At 32.5% G+C, this 23,390-nt stretch overlaps 1 protein-coding gene and 1 non-coding gene across 2 annotated transcripts; both read right to left on the bottom strand.

Moving 5' to 3' along the window:
• Positions 1 to 7,388: 7,388 nt before the first annotated feature.
• On the bottom strand, positions 7,389 to 9,186 carry LOC136225615 (UDP-glycosyltransferase 84B1-like). The gene has a single exon (XM_066013697.1). It carries the CDS (start codon positions 9,151 to 9,153, stop codon positions 7,630 to 7,632), a length of 1,524 nt encoding a protein of 507 aa, XP_065869769.1. The 5' UTR covers positions 9,154 to 9,186; the 3' UTR covers positions 7,389 to 7,629.
• Positions 9,187 to 17,435: 8,249 nt separating this feature from the next.
• On the bottom strand, positions 17,436 to 17,542 carry LOC136228096 (small nucleolar RNA R71). Its single transcript, XR_010688430.1, has one exon. It is a non-coding gene; the product is annotated as a small nucleolar RNA R71 (small nucleolar RNA).
• Between the last annotated feature and the right edge of the window lie 5,848 nt (positions 17,543 to 23,390).

The following is a 23,390-nucleotide window of genomic DNA, read 5'->3' on the forward strand; positions in this document are numbered from 1 at the left end:
TATACAAGGAAAACAATTGGCTCAGTGGTAAGCAGTGTGAAGTGTAGTTGAGGAGTGCCAGGTTTGAATCCCCCTCTATGCAGCAACGTTTTTTTAAATTTCATTACTCAAAACTACGTAGTTTTGAGTGAGTTCTCACCTAGGAAAGGGTTCTCACAAAAGCTCTCTCCTATATATATATATATAATGCTAATTTATTATTTGGATATTATAACTGTTTTTTTAGAAAAGATATTGTAATTGTTAATGCGTGTAGATTTTTAGGCCAAAATAATCTAGTAGAAAGCAATTTGGACACGTCGGAATGTTCATGTTTATGGTGAGAATACAATGTCAAGTTGCCTATGTAATTCCAAATGTATAATGGGCATAGTGTATAGAGAGCTTCTTGGATTTTGTTGAGCAAGCTTTTTAGATTAGAAATCTTCTCTAATTTGATTTTTTAATTAGAATAAAATTGAAAATTTACTTTTTAGCATTATAATAATAATAGATAGTCCTCGAAACTATAATAGATGTTCGTAGCTTTTTTTTAAGGAATGATTTCGTGATTTTCAATGAGCCAGATCTATGTGATGATAGATAAAATTCTTGATGCGGACATCTCCTTCAAGAAATCGAGTCAAGACGAAGGAAGACTTACACAACGTGTGCCGTCAGCCACACATCGTGTGAGATACGAGGTGAAGGATGAATGTGCGGAAACTGACCCACATGGCGTGTCACCAGGGGCGCATGCAGTGTGGAGGAGCTGCTGAGCCCCTGGTTTGAAAAACTATAATTCATACGGCGTGACGTCGTGTGAACTCATGAAGGGCGGGCATCTTCGAAGCGTCGTCAAGCTGACTATCGGAGATTCAGGAGCCACACGCCGTGTCATAGAGTCACATGCGCGTGTGGGAGTGATTTACTCGGCAAGGCTGGGCTAGTGGACAAGAGCTGCCAAAGTTGCTAGAATTCTGATTTCCTTTTAATTGATGTGTATACCATTCCTTATTTACTCTCTTACCATTTAGGCCTAATTCCTAAAATGCCATTTTGACACTCTTGCACATTCTATCCCTGTCATTTACTTTATACTTGTTAACTCTAGCTATGTTATTTGAGTCTTTTACATTATTAATTGGAAGAGCTATTTAAGCTTCCTTATTTGTAAGGATGAATAACTATTTAAGCTTCCATTTAAGCAAGGTTGAAACCTTTCCTTGGGATTAACTTCTTCAAGTTTTAGTTTTAGAAGAAACTCTTTAGTTGATTTAAGATCAAAATCAACAAGTTCAACATTAATTTGTATCAATTCTTCAGTTTTTTTCATCAGGAAACATGATAACATATGTATAGAGAGACAAACAATAATCACCTATATAAGAAAACATACATTGTTCAAAATCATTGCCGTATGGACTGCCTAGGTTCCGTCTAGTCGCTCGAAATCAAGATTTCGTCTATATTTTCTCCAATTAGTCTCTTTTAGCGTTTTTTTTTACATCTATGTGATTTTTAGCCGTCTGGACGTCGCCTAAGCGATGATAAACAAAAACGTTTTTTTATTAATATTTTTTTTTTGCTTTATTATAATTTATTTTAAAAATTGTCTCATGGTTATTCCTAAACTATGTTTGTTATTTTCGAATATTTTGAAGTATGTTCTTTACTTGTTTTCATGATATGATTTAAGACTTTAAGGACATTGTTTAATAACTTTGGTGAATTATATTACTGGATAACATTATATTTTATTTGTTTGAATTGTTTCAATGATATCATTGTTGAAATGTTGATTTTACACATTCATAAAGATATATGTCATATATATACATTTTTAGATAATATAATATATATTTTAATTCAATTTATATTACAATTTTGTGATTAAAAAATAAAGGGTAATTAATTTATTAGTCCCTATATTTTGACAAAACACACTATTTAGTCCCTGTATTTTCAAAAACACACGGTAAAGTCCCTAACGTTTTTCTCGGTGAACTGTTTAGTCCCTAATGTTTTTCTCGGTGAGCTGTTTAGTCCCTGTCGTTAGACTCTCATGAAGATTCTGTTAGTCAATTTGGATTTGCGTTCTTCTTTTCCTTTATTTTCTTTTCCTTTAAACTCTAATGCATCTGAAATCAACTTTGAGTGTTCTTCTTCTTGATTTTCTTCTTAATCGTTCAAATTCGTAAGTATTGGGTCTGTTCTTTTTCTTGTTCTCCATACAAATAGCTTCTTCTTCTAAATTGTATTTCCTCTTCTGAAGTTTGAAGGTAAATAGTAAAGGGTAATTTAATCATTTTCGAAGTCATAAACGGTAAAAAATCTAACAAACAGACGGAAGGACTAAACAGTTCACTGAGAAAAAGGTTAGAGACCTTATCATGTGTTTTTAAAAATACAGGGACTAAACAGTGTGTTTTGTTAAAATATAGGGACTAATAAATTAATTACCCAAAAATAAAAATTACAAAAATATAATTATAATTAATTCCTAATTAATCTCCGATTCAATCGACAAATGTCCTGCCTGCCCGACTAGACATACCACAGTCACCGATAAACTTCCTAAAATTAGTTCTAATTCGGGCAATGCTAGGTTGCATATGCACATGAAATTGTTTAATCTAGAAAAATATGAATAACACAAAAATGAAAGTTGGGCCAAAAAGAAAAAACACAAAAAACAAAAAGTACTAATAAAGTAGAAGTAGAAGTTGCTTTTATTGATGATGTAAGGCTATACCATTAAATATTAATAATGGAGATGGGTCCAAAAAGATAAAAGTTAGACAGATACTTGTTAATAGTTGGATGTAATTGAAAATGTCATTAAGTTTTAGGTCTCTTTTTCTAGAAACTTTTTTGTCTCTTCTTTCTTGTCTTAATTTCAGTGCCTCTTACTAACCAAACAGATTTTTGTGGCTGTTCTTGTTCTAAGTAGAGCTTTTATGTCGACAGTTTAGTGACGACAATAGTGACGATATTATATTTGTCGTTTTTTTTATAAAATGTGATACTAAACTTTTAGAAATGAAAAAGCATAGACGGAAAAATTGTCTTTATGAATTTTTATGTTTCTGGGATGATATGATAAGGTGAAAAAAAAAAATACTTCTAACGTTACGATTAGAAGCAATTTTATTCCTAATGTCTAAAATATATAATTTTATATCTGATATTGACAAGTTGAGTAAATTTGAGAAATAATTCATTAAACTGTCTTCTCAATCATAAATCTTGTCATCTATAATTCACATGTGCTGTTAGATATGTAATTATCTTGTTTAGAAAATATATTATTTGATTGATTTATAATTATCACATTTGCTAATGTGATAATTATAAATCAATCAAATAATATATTTTCTAAACAAGATAATTACATATCTAATATGTGTGTTATTTTATTACTCATTAGTAACAGATAAAAACAAATGATTGGACGTAAACAAAATAAAAATATATATTATCTTTTGTACGAGTTGGAAAAAAAATCACATATTTTGTCGAATTTATAAATATTAATCTCCAATTCTATTATTTTTTTTGGGATGAAGGAAGGCACTAGGCCTAGGCACAAAAAAGAAAAGAAAGAGTAAAAATAAATCCTAATGTACAATCATTCTAGCCGTCTCTCGGCTTTGCCGATCTTCGAGTAGAATGTGCTGGAGACCTGCAGGAGGCGCACCACACTCGTGGTGACCCAGGGCAAATGTGCCTGCGAAGTTTGCCATCCAGTCAGATACCTAATTACCTTCCCTGAAAACATTCTTTAGCTGTACTTCCCAATTTCTATTTATGAGTCTCTTTCATTCACGTATTAAATTATAAAAAATATGAGTTTTTTTTAGAACCAACGGATATGTTATTTGTGCAAAATAAGGAACAAAATATTTATGTTTTATAATAATGTCTGAAATTGACCTCACTTGCCAATATTATGAGTAAAGTTGCTCTTTGTTGCCAACGTTAGGAGTAAAATTGCACCATTTTAAACGTAATAGGTAAAATTGCTTCTGTTACAGATATTTTTTCATATTATAAAGAATACAATAGTTTATAAAGAATACAGTATAGATTTCATGAATTTTTCAAAACCAAATATTTAGTCCCTTCATCTAGAATTATGTTAAGCTTAAGTTTATACACAAAAAAAATGTAGGGCCCGAGCCAGCTCAAAGCTCGGGGGACCAAAGGCCTCTCCCTTCTCCAGCTACCGACTCTACCATTAAATATCGTGATTTCACTCCTTGTAACCTCCGTAATATTGATTTATATTTAGTCTATGTAGTATCATTACAATAGTTGAGATTGGTTGAGTTTGTTTAAGACTTTTAATTGAAAGTAAGAGAGTATGGATTCAAACTGCACTTGTTTTTTTTTTAATTTTTTTTTATTTATTATTATTAATTATTTTTCATTGTTTATTTTCATAACACTTTTTTGAAAGGATTTTATAACACTTTTTTTATAACCATAAAACTTGTATTACGAAGTAAGAAACACAACATCATTCTGAATACAAGATGTAACACAAATAGAGAAAGCTTCAATGAGATTTCCAAATGACAAAGAGAGCATGCCCAAGCAGTTAAATTATGTGCAACAACGTTCACTGAACGTCTCTCATATACGAACTCAATTAAGCCAATTGCTCATGCAACCTTAACAATATCTCCTAGAATTGCAGCCAACTAATTTGATAACATTTGATCTCCTTTAAGTAAATTGATAGATGAAACTAAGTCAGGTACAACCAAAATCGATTGACGCCCACAATCCTTAACCACATGAAGAGAACAGAGTATAGCTAATAATTCCGTGTGCAATGCAAAAATTGTAAATCCGATTGGACCTCCACCGGACAATAAAACCACACCGTTGCAATCCAGAACCACCATGCCAAAAGAGCCTTGGGATGTTCTCAATACGAAAGCAGCATCATAATTAAGTTTATAATAACTTGATTCCGGAGGATGCCACCTGCAAAATGATGGAACTAAACGGACCCCTGCATCAGTCCTTGCCATACCTCCTAGTAAACAACCCGCAACACACAAACCAAAGCCAACAGCTCTTCTAGTAACACCTATTTGAGCGGCATGAGCAGACCTTGATCGAACAGCACCTGCAAAATTTGTTTGTGAAGCACCAAACGACAGGTCAGCACCACTCGAATGGGTAGCACCAAACATTGGAGCAGCACCAATGGACTCTAAACGAACAGCACATGCAAATTCTACATAACCAGCACCGCACAACTGAGTAGAACCAACCAACCAACCAACCTCTAACGACAAATCCACGTAACAAGGAACATGACCAGCATGCTTTTGACTTGCCCATATCACGCCTTTACCCGTCGAGCCATCACTCAAAACTTGTCCACTACCTGCACCAACATTTGCACAAACAAAACCAGCATTGTCACCAGCCACAATCTAATCCAAAATACAACTTCGTCCACCCAACCGTCGACCCCCTGTAAATCAGAAAATACGTTACCATTTCCCAGACAATAGTCACTGATTTTATTTCACCCAATCGCATTTTTCCATGAATAACCTGATTTCTCTCAAACCAGATAAAATGAATAATTCCACAGAACAATGCAAACTCCATCAATAATTCCAAAACAGCAACAAACAAGTCCAGACAAGACAAGCCATCAACCTTATACACAAGATATAAAAGAATCGCTTGTCTCCAATATGATTTTGTACCAAGACATTCTTTGAATAGGTGAATTAAAGTTCCAGTTTAAAAATCACAACAACAACATTGACCAATAGACATTAATTCCTCTTTTTTCAAAGGATTTTCATAATAAGGTAAGATATTCCTAGCAGCATTCCAGACTGTATGAATAAACTTTCAAAGTGCTTTGACCTTCCACAGAAAATTCCAGAATTCATTAGCACCCAAAGAAGAATTAGTCATTGAAGAAAAAGCCTGCAAAGTTCTATGAGCAACTTTATACCCATACTTCATAAGATATTGCCCATATTTTTTGTAAAAAGACCAAAATAAACTATATGTGTTATTCCTTCTAGTCAATTGAGTTTTCAAAATGGTTGAAGCAACATCTGAAGTAAAATAAAAGTTAATCAACTCTTCTTTCCAACAGAATTCATTAAAATCAATCAAATAGGAAACACTTTGTGAGAGGTATCAAAATGGATAAATGGGCAATCCATTTAATAAATGGATCAACAAAACCCAACCCATTTAGTAGATGGGTTGAGACAACCCATTTACATATGGATTAACATGACCTAACCTATTTATTAAATGGGTTATATGAGTTGACTCATTTAATTCAATTAACAAAATCTAATTAAAAATTGAAAAAAAATAAAAAGTATGTAAAACTATAAAAACAGAAAAAAAAACTTATGATTCTACTGGAATTTCAGAATTTCTAGAAATCTATAATTCTAGATTCTGAAATTCTAGAAATTTGGAATTCCAGAATTCTAAAATTTCAAAAATACTGCAAATCTAGATTTTGAAATTTTGAAATTTCAGATAATACTGAAATTAATTTTTATATTTTTTTGGAATTCTAGAAATATGGAATTTTAAGAAATTCTAGAATTTTGAAAAATATTGGAAATTCTAGAATTCAGAATTCTAAAATTTCAGAAAATACTGAAATTCTGGAATTCCACAATTCCAAAACTCTAAATTTCAGAAAATACTGGAATTCTGAAATTTCAAAATTTCAAAAAATACTAGAATTTTAGATTCTAGAATTCCATAATTCTAAAATTTCAAAAAATACTAGAATTCTGAAATTTTAAAATTCGGATGCAATAAGTCTCGCCTCTAAAAAGTTTGATAAATGACAGTGAAACAGATAGAATCTATGAGCAACATCATGAAGAATTCAGATTTAGTCTGTCGCTTCCGTCTTTCACCAATGTTCGCCGATAATCAATTTTGACATATCTGAACCGAAATAGAACCATTAGGGAGAAGAAATAAATAAATGAAATGAATAGAAGATAAAGAAAAGAAAGAAGCAGAAAAACAAAGAAGGAGATCGGGGAAGGAGATCAGAAATAAGAGAAAGAGACCGGAAATAAGAAAAGTAGATAGGAAAAGTCCTTATCACTGTGAAAATATTTACAATAATGTCATTAAAAAGTGTTCTCATATTAGATATGTGATTTATGTTGTTAACAATTAAGAAATCTTTCAACCAATGTCACTTAAAAAATACTTACAATTTAATTCTTTTGCAAAATTAATTCTTTTACATAGATGTTAAGGCAGAAATATCTTTCTTGTTGATCACTCATTTTTAGATAGATAATTTTGATGAAAGGAATGAGTTTCCAAATGACACAAATCGCATATACCTGGTTTATAAACTTTTAAAATACACGGCTAATTTTGCAAATCGAATAAACCACGTATAAACTCTTATTCTATAATTTTTTTATTAACATTACATATATTGGATATAATAATAATATCTCTATGTGAAAAATTCCACTATACACGAAGACCAATACATTGATCTATTAAAAGATGTCACTTGTACATATTTAACAACTCTCACGTAATAGTATGCAAATCTCTTTCAATTTGATCAGATACATTTCTCTCGGTGTATAGTAGAAAGTCTCTATATTACCCAACAACTTTACAATCATTGTCTCCCTCTTTACGTTCAATAATAATATTCTTAGCGAACTCTTCCACTAAACCACAATCTTCGTTACCATTGTCCCTATCATATTGCAAACAACTTCTCTCCACAACTTCTTGAACAAACAACTCAATATTCCGGTCCGACGAGCCGCCACTAGCCACTGCCTCCCTCGCCGCTCTCTTCAATTCCTTCGCATTCGATTTAAACTCATCCGATTTCGGTCCATCCATGATCTCTCTAATACATCCTTCAATCTCATCACTCCCAACAATCCCATCTTGGTTTGCCTTAAGCCTTAAACCTGTCCGGAAAACATCCGTAACAAGCTTCGCATTTGTCGGCTGGTCCGTCCATTGTGGGTACGCGATCACCGGAACACCGGCCACCGTCGTTTCAAGAATCGAATTCCAACCACAATGAGTAATGAAACAAGCAATAGAAGGGTGAGCTAAAACCCTAGTTTGTGGTGACCATGACACAATTAGCCCTTGATCTTTTGTTTCCTCGGTAAATCCCGACGGTAACTCTCCTTTTCCGTCGCCTAAAGATGGCGACTCCGGCAACTTAACCACCCAAAGAAACCGTTTCTTACTACTCTTCAACGCATTCGCGACACATTCCATTTGTTTCGTCGGTAATACGGTAATACTTCCGAAAGAGATATAAATAACAGAAGATGAACTTTGCTTATCTAACCATTCAATACAACACTCTTCAGCTTTCCAAAACTCAACCCCAGCATTCTCTTCTTCATCATCACCTTCCCCGAGTAGCGACGGAGGAACGATCGGACCCACCGAACGAATTGGGGAAATTTCCGACATCGAATCAACCGCATCTTTCTCAAGCTCATAAAACGAACTCCCTAAAACCCAATCATACTTCTCCAAATTCAAGAACAAATCGGAGAAAAGCTTAGGGATACTGCTGAATGGATTCGACGGAAGAACGAACGACGGGAGGTCTCCGGGGAGCAACACCGGCAGCCCGGGCAATTCAACATTGAATTCAGGGTTAATCAAAGTAGGAAAAGTGTTCAATTTGTTGTAAAAACGATAATAAATCGCATAAATTGAACAAGGTTGAATCCAAAACATAGCACAAGGAATTCCATGATCGATTCCAACATCAATTACCCAAGGAACAAAGGGGTTATTGATAATGCAACTGAGCTTTTTCCGGCCATTAATGGGGAAGTTTTCTCTGATAAGATTTGAGAGGTGAATAGGTCCGAATTTCCCCAAAGTTTCGAAGTAGAAGTCTAGGCTTGCCTTGCGGTCATAATCAAGACTTAGACCATCGGAGAAGAAGAGGAGATTGACGCCGGAGATTGAAGTGGCGGCGGAATTGAACATGCGGTGGCGGGTGATTTCGGTGAGAGCAAGTGAGACATGAAGTCCTTTGGAAATTAGGCGTTTTGCTAGTCGGAGTAATGGGTTTATGTGACCTTGAGCTGCGAATGATACCATTAGAACATGAATTTCTTGTTTGGTTGCTGCCATGGATTTGGATTTGGATGTGGAAGAGAAAATTTGGAGAAGAAAGAGAGATTTAAAGGCTTTAAGGTATTAATTAAAGAAATAAATTTTTATGGAAATAATGGTGAAAATGGCATCTCTTTAACCAAATCTATCAATTCAGTAAAGAATCAAACCTTACAAGATCTACAAAGAGACTAAAACGACTAAAAGCATAAAAAAACACAAAACAATAACGAAACATATATTTCTCGTAAATCGAAATCTGCAGAAAAGTAGATGCAATCCAATCTTTAGTATTTAGGTCAATTCGAATATTCGGATCAGAATCCTTTTTTGTTGATGCAACCACGTAGATCTATTAATCCACTGACAAGATAAATCGTTTCCGTTCTTACTAAATTCGAAAAATGTATAAATGAAAGAATAATAGCAAGCAGATACAATTCAGACGGATAAAGAAATCCGATAAAATATATGGAACCCGACTAAAAAGAAAAAAGCAACAAATTAAAATACATAAAATCTAACCCGGAATGGAGTAGGAAGAAGGAAGACAAACTTCATTCATCCTACTCAAAATAGATCATCAAAAGAAGAAAACTTTGAAAACGTGATAGATGATAAATTTGAACAAAAAATGAGAAAAGAAGAGTGGAAATAACTGAAGAGAGGGGACAGTTATTCATTTTGTAGAGAAAATGATGTAAGTTTAACTATAATGCTTTTAAGCAAGATCATTTTTAACTTTACATCATCAAAATTTAGAAAAATTGTTTTGACTGATATTTAACTGTCATTTTTCCAGACCTTCTAAATATTAATTAAGCTAAAATATTTGGTTTAATATTAACAAAATTACAAAAAAAATATGTTAAAATATTGAAAACGGAATCTGCTCCATATAAGTTAATCACAATTTTTTTTTATCAAATTGAGTAAAATATTTACTGTGTTATTAATATAGTTACAAAACAACAACAAAAAATGTACGAAACTGTTTAAATTTATTGATAAACTTGTTTGGAAGGTCCGGTGTGACAGTCAAATCAGTTTTTTCAAAATTTCTATAGTGCATGACTCAATTTGATTTTGGTTGGAAACACTAGGATTAAATCTGCAATTCACTTGAAATGTTAGAGTTAAATTTGACTTTTATTCAAATATTACCAATTTCAAAACTGAATTGATACTTAAACTTTTATTTTTGGGCTAAACTGGTTCTATCTACCAACTTCATAAGTCATTTTGACCTTTAATTCGATTTATATGATTACAAAAAGTATCACGAGATCTCCAATCATTCTTTTTTTGATATATTATGTATTTCATCGTTTATTCAACACATTAAGCTTTTGGTATTTTTATTTTTGACCATATTAACCATCTTATTATTAGAAAAGTCACATTTGAACATGAAATTCCGTTAATACAATGTGATTTATTTTATTTACATCCGAAATTTGTATTTTAATTGTTTGAAAACAATTTTTTATATGCTTATTGTCACTATAGAGAAACTGTAAAAAAAATATGATTTCAGACGTAAAAGAAATTAATATCTCTTTTTACTGAATTTGAGTTTCACTTAATATGATAAAAATAAATAGGGTAAATAGTTATAAAGTCCTTATGTTTTTATTTAACATACTAGTAGGTCCATTCTATTATTATAAGTCCTTAAGTTTTATTTTAATCAACTCTTTAGTCCTTCCATGTGTTTTTGTAGATGAAAGTCCAAATTGTCCCTAGTTATTTACATAAAAAAACTTATTTTTTAATTTCAAATTTAATCGAAATAGTTTTAATAAAGTTTATGAAGTATATATATACCGAAATTTATGTAATTGTATATACTAATCATTAAAAATGTATTTTTATTCTCTTAAATTTTTACTTTTTTAATATAATATCTTTAAACTAGCATTAAATATTAATAAAATTTTTAAAAAATCATATTTTTTTTTCATTTATAAAATTTATTAGAGATAAATAAAGATTACTTTTTACAATTTATATAGTTTTGCTCTTATTTTGATAATTTTTGAAATATTTTTCATTCGTTTTTTTAGTCAATAAAATTTAGGCTACTAAATTAAATTTCTATAATTATATAAAATTTAATAAATTAATTACTCAATATTGTAGAGATTATGCAGGAAAAAAATATTGTAGAGACTATGTAGAAAAAAAGAAAAAACATAAAATAAGAAAAATAGATGTTTTATTATTAAAATATAGAATAAAGGGTAATTTTGGTATTTTAAAATTTATTTGGTATAGTTTGACCATTGACTTAAACATAAGGACTAAGGAGTTGATGAAACTAAAAACTAATGGACTATATAATTATTTCTAAAAACAGAGGGACTAACTAGTATATTAAGTAAAAACTCAGGGACTTTATAATTATTTATCCAAATAAATAAATAAAAAGTCAATAACTTAATATATTAAAAAATAAAAGATAAATTAATAGATAAAATAATAAAAGCCTCAAAATGCATTTTACCTTTTTATATGATGTAAGGATATATGGCATATCCTTCATGGCAGGAATCTGCCCTGGCGTTTTCTCTATCACATGTTCCGGCAGAGTAAAGATTTTTATGGATAAGATACAATTACAATATGTACCACTTAGGAAGTGTTTGGGTGCTCCTTTTCGTGCTCCTGTTTGTCTTTTCAGTTCGAATTTGAGAGTTTTAGGTGTTTGGTTAGTAACATTCATGTTTACCTTTTACACTTGAAAAGCAGTATTAGATGTTTGGTTAGTGACATCCTGTTTGCTTTTTACACCTGAAAAGTAGCCTTTTACAAAAGCAGAGAATCTCTGTTTTTTGAAAAAGCAGCTTTTTCCAACAGCAAACAGCAAACCGTAACAGCAAACAACAACTAGCAACAGCAAGCAGCAACAACAAACAGCAAACTGTAACAGTAAACAGCAACAGCAAACAATAGGTAAAACAAACGGGACATTAGTTTTTCATCACATTATTAAGGGAGTTTTATAAAGTATTATATTATCATTAATTATTATATAAAGTCTTCCATAGTTTGTTTTTTCCACAATTGGATGGTGACGAACTTTGACAAAGTAAGCTCATCCAATGGTAGAAAAAACAAAGTAAAGCTTACTTTGTCAAAAACAAAGTAAGCATAGAAAATACTCCATTCTCAAACCTATTTTGATATCGAAAAAATCCTTATTTTTACAAATTACAATTGTTACATAATACGTATTACAAAATGTTTATGTTTTTCAATTATGGTTGAAATTTATTCCGTTTGCTAAGTTATGATCTTAATTGCGTCGTTTATGATATTAGGGATAAATTTTTCTTCGCTGACAACAACATGGGTATTTTATAATTTATTCCAATAAAATATGCATTTTAAGGTATATTTGATTCAATTGTTAGCTAATAATTATATATTACTATATTTTTTTTGGTATACTTTTTAGAAGGTAAGTTCTGAACCCACAACGTCTCACCTCTTAAGTTAAGAGGTACGCTTTATTTAGTGTTTATTATTGTTGTTTGTTATTAGCTAATTAGTAAATATTAGTGGTTTATAGAATTATGATAAATTTGGTGTTGTTAGTGTGTATAATTTTAATGCGAAAATATTTTAAATTAATTAATAAATAATTAAATAATTATAAAAGTAGAAAATCTAATACAAAATGTTTATAAAAATAAATTAAATAATAATTTATTAAGTAGAGCAAACCTTTATCTTTTTCGAAAAGAAAAGTATTATAGAATTTAAAAGAACTTAAACAAATTTTGTAAAATATGATAAAAAAAATTGAATAAATATTTTTTTAAAGCTCTAAACTAAAGTTTTAGTGGAAAACTTGAATACTATCGGTTTTACACATATTTACTCAAGTCCTGTATTTACACATTTAAATAGATTTGTCCATGTATCAAATAAACGCATATATTTATCTTATAAATTTTAAAAAAACAGTAAAAATACACTAATCTAAACGGAATGCTTATTCGACATAACACAATTTGTAGGTTCATTACACATCTAATTATCTACATGCGTGCAGCCGTCCCTTCGAGTCCTATTAGATTGGGATTTGTTTTGTTTATTTAATTAAATTTGAAGAAAGATAATTAGAAATAAAATAGGTTTATTTTATTTTTGAATTAATTAAATCTACTAATAAGTATATAAGGTTTAATTGGACTAAACCTAAGTTCACCCAAGCAAAATAAGGAAGCCTCTATATACTTATTTTGAGAAATAAGAACGTTAAGAAATTCAAGAGAGAGCGTCCGCCCTTTAAGAGGAATTCAGCCAACATAGGTTCTAGTCTCGGGGAATTTAGTGATTGCGAGCCTCGTCTAGTCGTTGTTCCTGTTGAATATACAATGGACATTGATACAAAAAGATATATTGTGTTTAATGAATTTTCCTAAAAAATGGTTGATCATAGAACCATGTATATATAGTGGATTACATGCGTTAGAGTTTATTAAGATTGACAATACGTAATATAGATAAATATAAACACTAGTTATTAAATAACTCTAAACAATCCTAATTGTTATCCGTTAATATCTAATGAACAAATAAACGAATAAATAAATCATATTTTTCAACATTTTTTTTTTTCGTTTTCTCACTTTTTATGTTTTTTCCATTTTTCCATTTTTCATGTTTTTTTTTTCATTTTCATATTTTTTTCCATTTTACATTTCTTTCATTTTTTTTTAACATGTATCATATTTTGAAGGTATTTTTTTTACGTTTTCGCCTTGTTTCACTTATTTCTTTTTCCGTTTTTTCATATTTTCCAATTTTTCCATTTTTACAGTTTTTCATGATATTTTTTCATAAAAAGTAGAGTTTTATGTGTTTGGTTAGTGACCTCATGTTTGCCTTTTACACCTTGAAAGACAGCATTATATGTTTGTTATCCTGTTTGCCTTTTACACCCGAAAAGCAGCATTTTACAAAAGCAGAGAATCTCTGCTTTTTGGAAAAGCAGCTTTTTCCAACAACAAACCATAACAGCAAACAACAACAACAACAAATAGCAAATCATAATAGCAAACAGCAACAGTAAACAGTAGGTAAAACAAACAGACCCTTAGTTGAGCCAAATAAACATTTCGTTTATTAAAAAAATGTTTTATAAAAATATTTTCTAAATTTTCTTTATATTTAATATTTTTCTTTGATTAATTTTTCCAATCAAAATTAATGTGATTAAAACTGCCTTATAAATATAAAGAAACACTGGATTCCCTAGTGATCCGAATAATCCACAACTCATCGCTATCACTCCATAGAAATACATAATAGCTACATGTTCAAACCAAACGTACACAATGACGAAATCAAAGATTGCCACTTTCACTTAATATAACTTTATTTATAACTATTTTTTTTATTTCTCCTACCAATTGAAAAATCATAAAAAGAGTTCTCGACGAGGACAGCGGGGGAGGCTGTGGATTTTACGGGTACGAAATTCTTCACCCACCATATTAAAATGTCTTTTTAAACTGACCAGAGGATATAGATCTTATTACATTATACTATTCTTTTTTCAGTTTAAGCTAATATCTATATTTGACTAAACACGTATTAAATTTTGGAACACTTATAATTTTGAGACCTGTGCAGAAGGGCTCCTTGCACACCCTCATCTACCCTCCTGCCAGTCGTATTGTCGATCCGCCCATGAAGCTAATAACAAAAGAAATAAATAACTCATTATATGTGTGAGACAATTCTCACTTTTTAAGTATATTTTTGGAGTGAGTTAAACTTTTGATTACATAGCTACAGAGCAATGCTTCATTGTGGCTTTTTCTGCTACAATTAGCTTCACGCTCTGTTAAGCCCAAAATATACCTAAAATATCATCGTTAATTGCATCAATATTGCTATGAATTTATGCTATTCATACCTATTTAGAATACTTTTACTCTCGAATATGTTTCTTTCATGCAAGGTACATAAATATTTGGTAAAATCCAAATAGGAGTAAAAAGAGCTCAAAAATAGAAGAAAAGCCCTACAAAAGGAGTCGAAGACGACGAAAATTAATAACGCCAAGTCGAGGACACGAACGAGAGCCGAAGAAGTGAAAAATGCTCCGTGCCGCGACCGCGGCCCCCACTATTCACGGTCGCAACACGCGTCCCTCAGCCCTCCTTCCCTTCGTCCGAAGAACAATTTGTTGCTCCCCCATTCTCGGTAGAGAATTTAATATTCTCGGTACGAGCATGAGATTTTAGAAGCCTAGCTACACACTTTCGTTTTTGACGAAACGCGATCGTTCGGGTGGATAAAGACGTCCTTTCGCAGCGGACACGATCCTTCACAGCGGACACGATCCTTCACAGCGGACACGACACTTCAATCAAGACTCTTCAACATCTATAAATAAAGAGTTGATGGAGAGTTGATAGATAATGTAATATGTATAGAAGAAAGAAATTAGTGTAGAATTTATGCAGAAATTCCGAGTCAAGTGATTCAGAAGTTAGATTTAGATTCTGTAAAAAGCAATATGATGTACACACATTGTTTACTAAATAATAACAAATTCAGTAGCGTTTAGAAATTGTTCCAGTTTAGTTTTCATTTTGGTAGTAGACCGACCCAGTCTCTATTACGAAGATTCAACGAGAAGATTGAGTAGAGGATTCGCCCCTGAGCCTGACAAACTCTAACGAAACCCAAGGAAAGGATTGACAACCCATTCACTTACACGCCGTCGAAGAATTCAATGCTCCATGTTCTCTGTAAACTTGTATCAATTTATATTTCATCTAATAAAGTCCGTTCTATTCGATAGATTTTTATGCAGCACTTATGGTAACCAATCCACTAAAGTGACTGCTGGTGTTTTCATTAAAACGTATTTAATTCAAAATCTTTACAAGGAAACTTTGTTGAACACTTAGGCAAATTATTATCTCGGTAGAGTTTTAATTTGGTTAAGGGCAATTATCCCGGATAAGGGTTTTGTCGCGTTCAAAGCCAATTAATTAGAGGTTCCGTCATTTATTTTATCTTTATAATTCGTACAAAGTTTAAAGTTGTTTTCTTTGCTTAATGCAAACAAATATACTTGTTTACTTTTCTAAAGTACTAAAACGTTCCTGTTTTGCAAATTCATTCTTAAATCAGAAATTTTCTAACATCTTCATATTCTAATCTAATTCTTATTCTAGCAATTTCAAAACCAAAACCGATTAAACGATTTTCCCATATTATAGACCTAAAAGTAAATTTAACCGATTCAGAATAAGTTTTTGTTGAAAAACGTTCCCTATGGGATCGATATCTTTTATTACTACAAGCGTATACCGTGCACTTGCGGAAATCGCTCAACACACTCCAAATGAATTGAATTTGAAAAGATATGTTAAATATCACACATTGCTTAACTATGGGGCTAAATTGCTCATTATATATGTGAGACAATCATCTTTTTTTAGGTACACTTTAGGATGATTTAGACATTTGCTTACATGGTATCAAACTGATGGTTCAATGTTATGCCCCGATGATATTAGAATCATGCTCTAGATGAATTAAGCGTGATGAGATAGTGTTAAATATTTACATTGCTTAATAATCGAGCTAACTCCTTATATATATGAGACAATCTTCATCATTTAATGTGTATTTTAGGTTGAGTTAAATCTTTATTCACAAGTTGATTTTGCGAGAGAAATCTCTCGTTTGATTCCTTGCTACTAAATATATGAGTCGCATGGAGCAGTGAGAAACCTTAATTGTGACAAAATCCCTGACCATAATTATTTCAAGGGATAAGGTTTAAAAATGCTCTAGCGTTTATAGCTATGAGCAATTTTACTCTTAATGTCTAAAATGTTACAATTTCACCCCTAACATTGACAACAAAGATAATTTTACCCATAAAGATTTCATATTTTTTGTGATTTAATAATAGAATTGAAGATTAATATTTTTAAATTCGATAAAATATAGTTAGACCCCAAATTAATGCACATCATTTTGAAATTAAGTCTGCGTTGCTTAATATGTTGCAAAATAATGTAACGTTTTACGGGTTACCTAACGAAAATCCTAATAGCCATTTGACAAATTTCTTAGAAATTTGTGACACTTTTAAAATTACTGATGTAACTGCAGAAGCAATCAAACTTCGCCTTTTTCCTTTTACTTTGAAGGATCGAGCCAAAGAATGGTTAACTTCTATGCCAGCCGCATCATTTGAGACTTGGGAGCAATTAGCCCAATCATTTTTATCAAAAAAATTTCCCTTAGCAAAAACCGCAAGAATCATTAAAGAGTTAACGTCTTTTTCTCAAAATGATAGTGAAACTCTTTATGAGGCTTGGGAACGTTTTAAAGAACTTCAACGTTTATGCCCACACCACCAATTGCCCGCTGAACTTTTAATGCAAACATTTTATAATGGACTAAATCCTACAACTAGAGGTTCATTGGACGCTATGTCTGGAGGATTATTCATGAAGAAAACATCTGCCCAAGCAAGAGAACTTTTGGAGGAAATGGCAATCAACAGCAGTATGTGGCCCGCGGAACGTGGACACATACCAGTAGCGAAACCATCATCCTCAACTACATCATCAGTTAAAGGTATAGTGAATCTTGATCCAGTAGCGATGTTGCAAGCCCAATTTTCTGCCTTGTCGCACAAAATTGATAGGTTTATGACACCGTGTGACCCAAATGGTAAGCCAATCCAAACGGATGTGGATTACGAAGGTATGAGTGAAATCGAATAGGTAAATTTTGTCCAAAACAAAACCAAACTAATAACTCTTATTCCAATACATATAATCCTGGATGGAGAAATTATCCTAACTTTAACTGGAGAGACAATAATAATGCTAATGCTAATCAAAATCGTACTACCAATTATCAAAATCAATCAAGACATACGATTAGCACTTTATCTTCTAAAATCGACAAATTCATTGATGCTATGAGCGGAAAAATAAGTAATCACGACGATGGTTTTAAACGGATCGAGACTAAATTCGATCAGCTTATTAAAAACCAATCATCTAGCATCCATAATTTGGAGGTTCAAATTGGACAACTCGCTAAATCAATTCCATCCCGCAAAGAGGGAAGTCTTCCAAGCCATACGGAAGAAAATCCGAAAGAGCATGTTAAGGCTATCACTCTTCGTTCAGGGAAAAACTACTTAGGCCCGGAAATGCCCGGAAATTCGACTTTATCTGGAACTGATTTACCAAAGTCCAAAGAAGATACATTAAATCAAAAAGATGCACCGATTGACTCTAGTACAAAAACTTTTGTACCCAAACCACCTTTTCCACACAAAGTCCGCAACAAGGACTATGACAAACAACTTTTAACATTTTTAGACAAACTTAAAAATTTGCATATTAATTTGACGTTTATGGATGCAATTACGCAAATTCCCAATTATGGTAAATTCCTCAAAGATTTAATTTCAAAGAAAATCAGTTGGGAAGGAATTTCATCCATTTTGCTAACTGAAGATTGCAGTTCGATTGTGTCAAGCAATTTGCCCACAAAACTCAAAGATCCCGGATGTTTTACCATTCCGTGTAAATTGGGCGATATAGAATTCCCAAGCTGTCTTTGTGATTTAGGAGCAAGCATTAACTTGATGCCATTATCTATTTTCAATAAGTTAGGTTTAGAAGAAGACATCAAACGTACCAATATGGTTTTGCAATTAGCGGATCAAACCACTAAAAGACCATACGGTATAATTGAGGATGTTTTAGTTAAAGTTGACCAATTTATTTTTCCTACCGATTTCGTTATTTTAGATTTTGCTTATGATGTAAATTGTCCGCTAATCTTTGGTAGACCGTTCATGAACACGGGACGTGCTCTAGTTGATGTGTCGGAAGGGAAAGTAGTTTTACGAATAGGAGATGATAAGATCAAGTTTGATATGAACCAAGCGATGAAATATCCTATGGAAGATTTCGCTTGTATGAAACTTGATTTAATTGAAGAATGTGTAAATGACATTGTTCAGAAAGAAGAAATAATAGAACCTATAATGAGTGAGGAACTAGAAGATAAGGACCCAGAACCTTTGATTCATGAAGATGGACCAGTTCCGCCTTCGATCGTAGTTCCACTTGAATTAGAACTTAAGGAATTACCAAGTCATTTGAGGTACGCTTTCTTAGGCGAAGGCGACTCTCTACATATAATTATCTCTAACAAGTTGACACAAGTTCAAGAAGAAAAATTGAAAGAAGTTGTTAGAAATAGGATATGAAGTATGGGTTGGAAAATTTCTGACTTAAAAGGTATTAATCCAAGTATTGTAATGCATAGAATTCACTTAGAAGAAGATAAGCCACCTAAAGCGGATAGGCAAAGACGCCTAAATCCGAACATGAAAGAAGTAGTAAAAAATGAGATTACTAAACTTCTTGACAATGGAATCATTTATCCTATTTCGGATAGTGAATGGGTTAGTCCAATCCATTGTGTACCTAAAAAGGGAGGCATAACAGTTGTAAGGAATGAAGAAGGTGAATTAATACCCACACGAACCACCACTGGTTGGAGAGTTTGTATAGATTATAGAAATCTAATAAGCAACTAGGAAATATCATTTTCCTCTTCCTTTCATTGATCAAATGATCGAAAGGATAGCTGGTCATGCTTTTTATTGTTTTTTAGATGGTTACTCCGAATTCTTTCAAATATACATTTACCCGGATGACCAAGATAAAACAACATTCACATGTCCTTACGGAACATTTGCATATAGAAGAATGCCCTTTGGTCTATGTAACGCACCTGTAACATTTCAACGTTGTATGACTGCAATTTTTAATGATTTCATTGAAGATATCATGGAAGTCTTTATGGACGATTTTTCAGTTTATGGAGATTCTTTTGATTCGTGCCTAGAAAATTTGGATAAAGTTTTGTCTAGGTGTGAAGAAACAAATTTGGTATTAAATTGTGAAAAATGTCATTTCATGATTGATGAAGGAATTGTTTTAGGTCACAAAATATCTGAAAAAGGATTAGAAGTAGATAGAGTAAAAACCTCAGTAATAGAGAAACTACCCCCTCCAACTACTATTAAAGGAGTAAGATCATTTTTAGGACATACTGGTTTTTATAGAAGATTTATTAAGAATTTTTCTGTAATTTCCAAACCACTCACTAATCTACTCATGAAAGATTCTACCTTTGATTTTAATGAAGAATGCGTTAAAGCTTTCGAAACATTGAAAACTGCTTTAGTCAGTGCACCTATTATTGCTAAACCCGATTGGGATTTACCATTTGAAATTATGTGTGATGCAAGTGATTTAGCTGTCGGATGTGTCTTAGGTCAAAGGAAAGATAAGAAACTTCATGTCATTTATTATGTAAGTCACACACTGTCTGGTGCACAATTAAACTACACCACAACAGAAAAAGAAATGTTAGCCGTAGTTTTTGCATGTGACAAGTTTAGGTCATATTTATTAGGTTCGAAAGTTATTATTTATACTGATCATGCAGCATTAAGATATTTATTTGCTAAAAAGGATGCAAAACCACGTCTAATTAGATGGGTTTTATTATTACAAGAATTTGATATAGAAATAAAAGACAAAAAGGGAGTTGAAAACCTTGTCGTCGATCATCTATCGAGACTTGAAGATGAAAACGGTCCTATAGGTGAAACTATCGGTATACGAGATGATTTCCCTGATGAACACCTCTATCAAATAAAAAGTGCCATGTCACCGTGGTATGCAGATATTGCTAATTATCTTGCAGCCAATATTGTTCCAGAAGGATTAGATTTCCAACAAAAGAAGAAATTTTTCTTCGATATTAAACAGTATTTTTGGGAAGATCCTTTTCTGTTCAAAACTTGTGGTGACGGGATAATTAGGAGATGCGTTGGTGAAAATGAATACGAATCCATAATGTCGGAATGCCATTCTAGCTCTTATGGAGGACATAATGGAGTTAACAAGACAGCAGCTAGAATATTTGAAAGCGGTTTCTTTTGGCCTACGATGTTTAAGGATGTCCGTTCATTTATTACTCATTGTGATAAGTGCCAAAGAACAGAAAATCTAGGAAGGAAAGATGAGATGCCCCTCACAACCATATTAGAAGTTGAAGTCTTCGATATGTGGGGAATAGATTTCATGGGACCTTTTCCCCCTTCTAGTGGTAAAACTTACATATTAGTTGCCGTTGATTATGTTTCAAAGTGGGTTGAAGCAATTGCAACCCCGACGAACGATTCTAAAGTTGTCGTTAATTTTCTTGACGATATATTCTGTAGATTTGGTTGTCCGAGAGTCATCGTTAGTGATGGCAGTACTCATTTTATAAACAAGAGTTTTGAAACGCTTATGAAAAAATATGGAGTACGCCACCGCGTATCAACGTCGTACCATCCTCAGTCAAATGGTCAGGCGGAGATATCAAATAGAGAACTCAAATGGATTCTCGAGAAAACAGTTTCATCTTCTAGAAAAGATTGGTCTTCTAAACTCAATAGTGCATTATGGGCATACCGTACTGCATTTAAAACACCAATAGGAATGACTCCGTACCGTTTAGTGTATGGGAAGGCATGTCATTTGCCTGTCGAATTAGAACATAAAGCCTATTGGACTATTAGAGAACTTAACTTTGATTTACAACAAGCAGGTAAGAAACGTTTGCTCAATTTGAATGAGTTAGATGAGTTACGTCATCTATCTTACGAAAATGCAAAGATTTATAAAGAAAAAGTGAAAAAATGGCACGATGCCAAAATTAGAGTTAAACACTTTAATGTTGGGGATAAAGTGCTGTTATTTAATTCACGACTTCGTTTATTTCCAGGAAAACTTAAGTCCAGATGGATAAGACCATATTTAGTCGTCAAAACGTTCGATTATGGTTCTTTAGAACTGGAAGGTCCTACCGGAGTTCGATTCAAAGTTAATGGTAATTGATGTAAAATCTATTACGAAAATATTTCCCAACTAGGAATTGAGTTCGTAACAAGATTGTCTGACATATAAATTACTCAGTTTTTCTTACACAGTATTTTGTTTTATTACTTTTTATATTTTTGTTTATTTTATTTTATTTTTCAAAATGCAAATTTTATGATTAGATGACTTTATGTTATGCTTTAAAAACATAAAATATTTTTATTTCATGATTTTAGATTTAATTTTTAGGAATTTAAGATGATTTTGAAGTTTCAGGAAATTCTCTGCCGAGAATTTAAAATTCCCTGCCAAGAATCCCCTTTTTAAGAATAGTACAAACAGGTTCGGATTTCTCTGTTCATACCGAGAATTTTAAATTCTCTACCGTGAATTGGGAGGTAGTTTCGATGCCCGATTTCCGCAAGGAAATCAGCGTGTCGCGACCGCGGCTTTGCCATTCTCGGTCGCGACATGCGTGTTTCCTGCACTATCAGGGCTGAAACACTCTAACCCCTTCGACGAACCTCTTGACAAACGAAACATTAAGTTTCTTCATTCCCGAAAGGTGAAATTTATACCTTTTCATAATTAAAACAATACCTCTTTTCATCTTAAACTCTTATAAATTAATCCTAGAGGATTCAAGTTCTGTTACGATTCATTTCATCTTTGTCAGAACTCTGATTTTCTTCGCAAACACCGTTCTTTGCTAAAGTAACACAAACTTTGCACCATGCCTACCAAATACAAACCATCTAGGCACAATGCTGCCTCAATCAACAAACGCCCAGACTTATCTAAGCGATATGGGGCGCCTTTTCCTATCTTCAATCACGATGAAGGTAGGCGTTATTGGAATCACCGTTACAAATTCTTCGCCGGAATGTTGTATATGGATGAATTTCTTAACAGCCAATTAGGCATTTCTGATGACATAAGCCGCTATATGGAGCGCCTAGGGTGGACAAAATTCGCCCAAATGCGATTTCCAATAATAGGCGACTGGATACTCGAATTCTTTTGTACCGTGCGTTTCACTAATAAACGACGAGTACGTCTCAGTTTTCGTCGAGAAGGCGAAATCTTCACTTTCGGCTATCCCGAGTTGCATGCTTGGTTTGGTTTTCCCCCGAGGGATACAATCAAACGTCATCCTGGAAGAGACATGACATCCACTGATATTTGGAGAATGCTCACTGGATTCTGGCGATTCAATTCAAAACTCGCCTACAATAAGTCTTTTCGCTCAAACTCCATGCTGTATCTGCACAAATTCTTGTGTCACAGTTTATTCGTTCG

Source organism: Euphorbia lathyris, chromosome 4 (genome assembly GCF_963576675.1).
Source record: "Euphorbia lathyris chromosome 4, ddEupLath1.1, whole genome shotgun sequence".
Taxonomy (NCBI): Eukaryota; Viridiplantae; Streptophyta; class Magnoliopsida; order Malpighiales; family Euphorbiaceae; genus Euphorbia; species Euphorbia lathyris.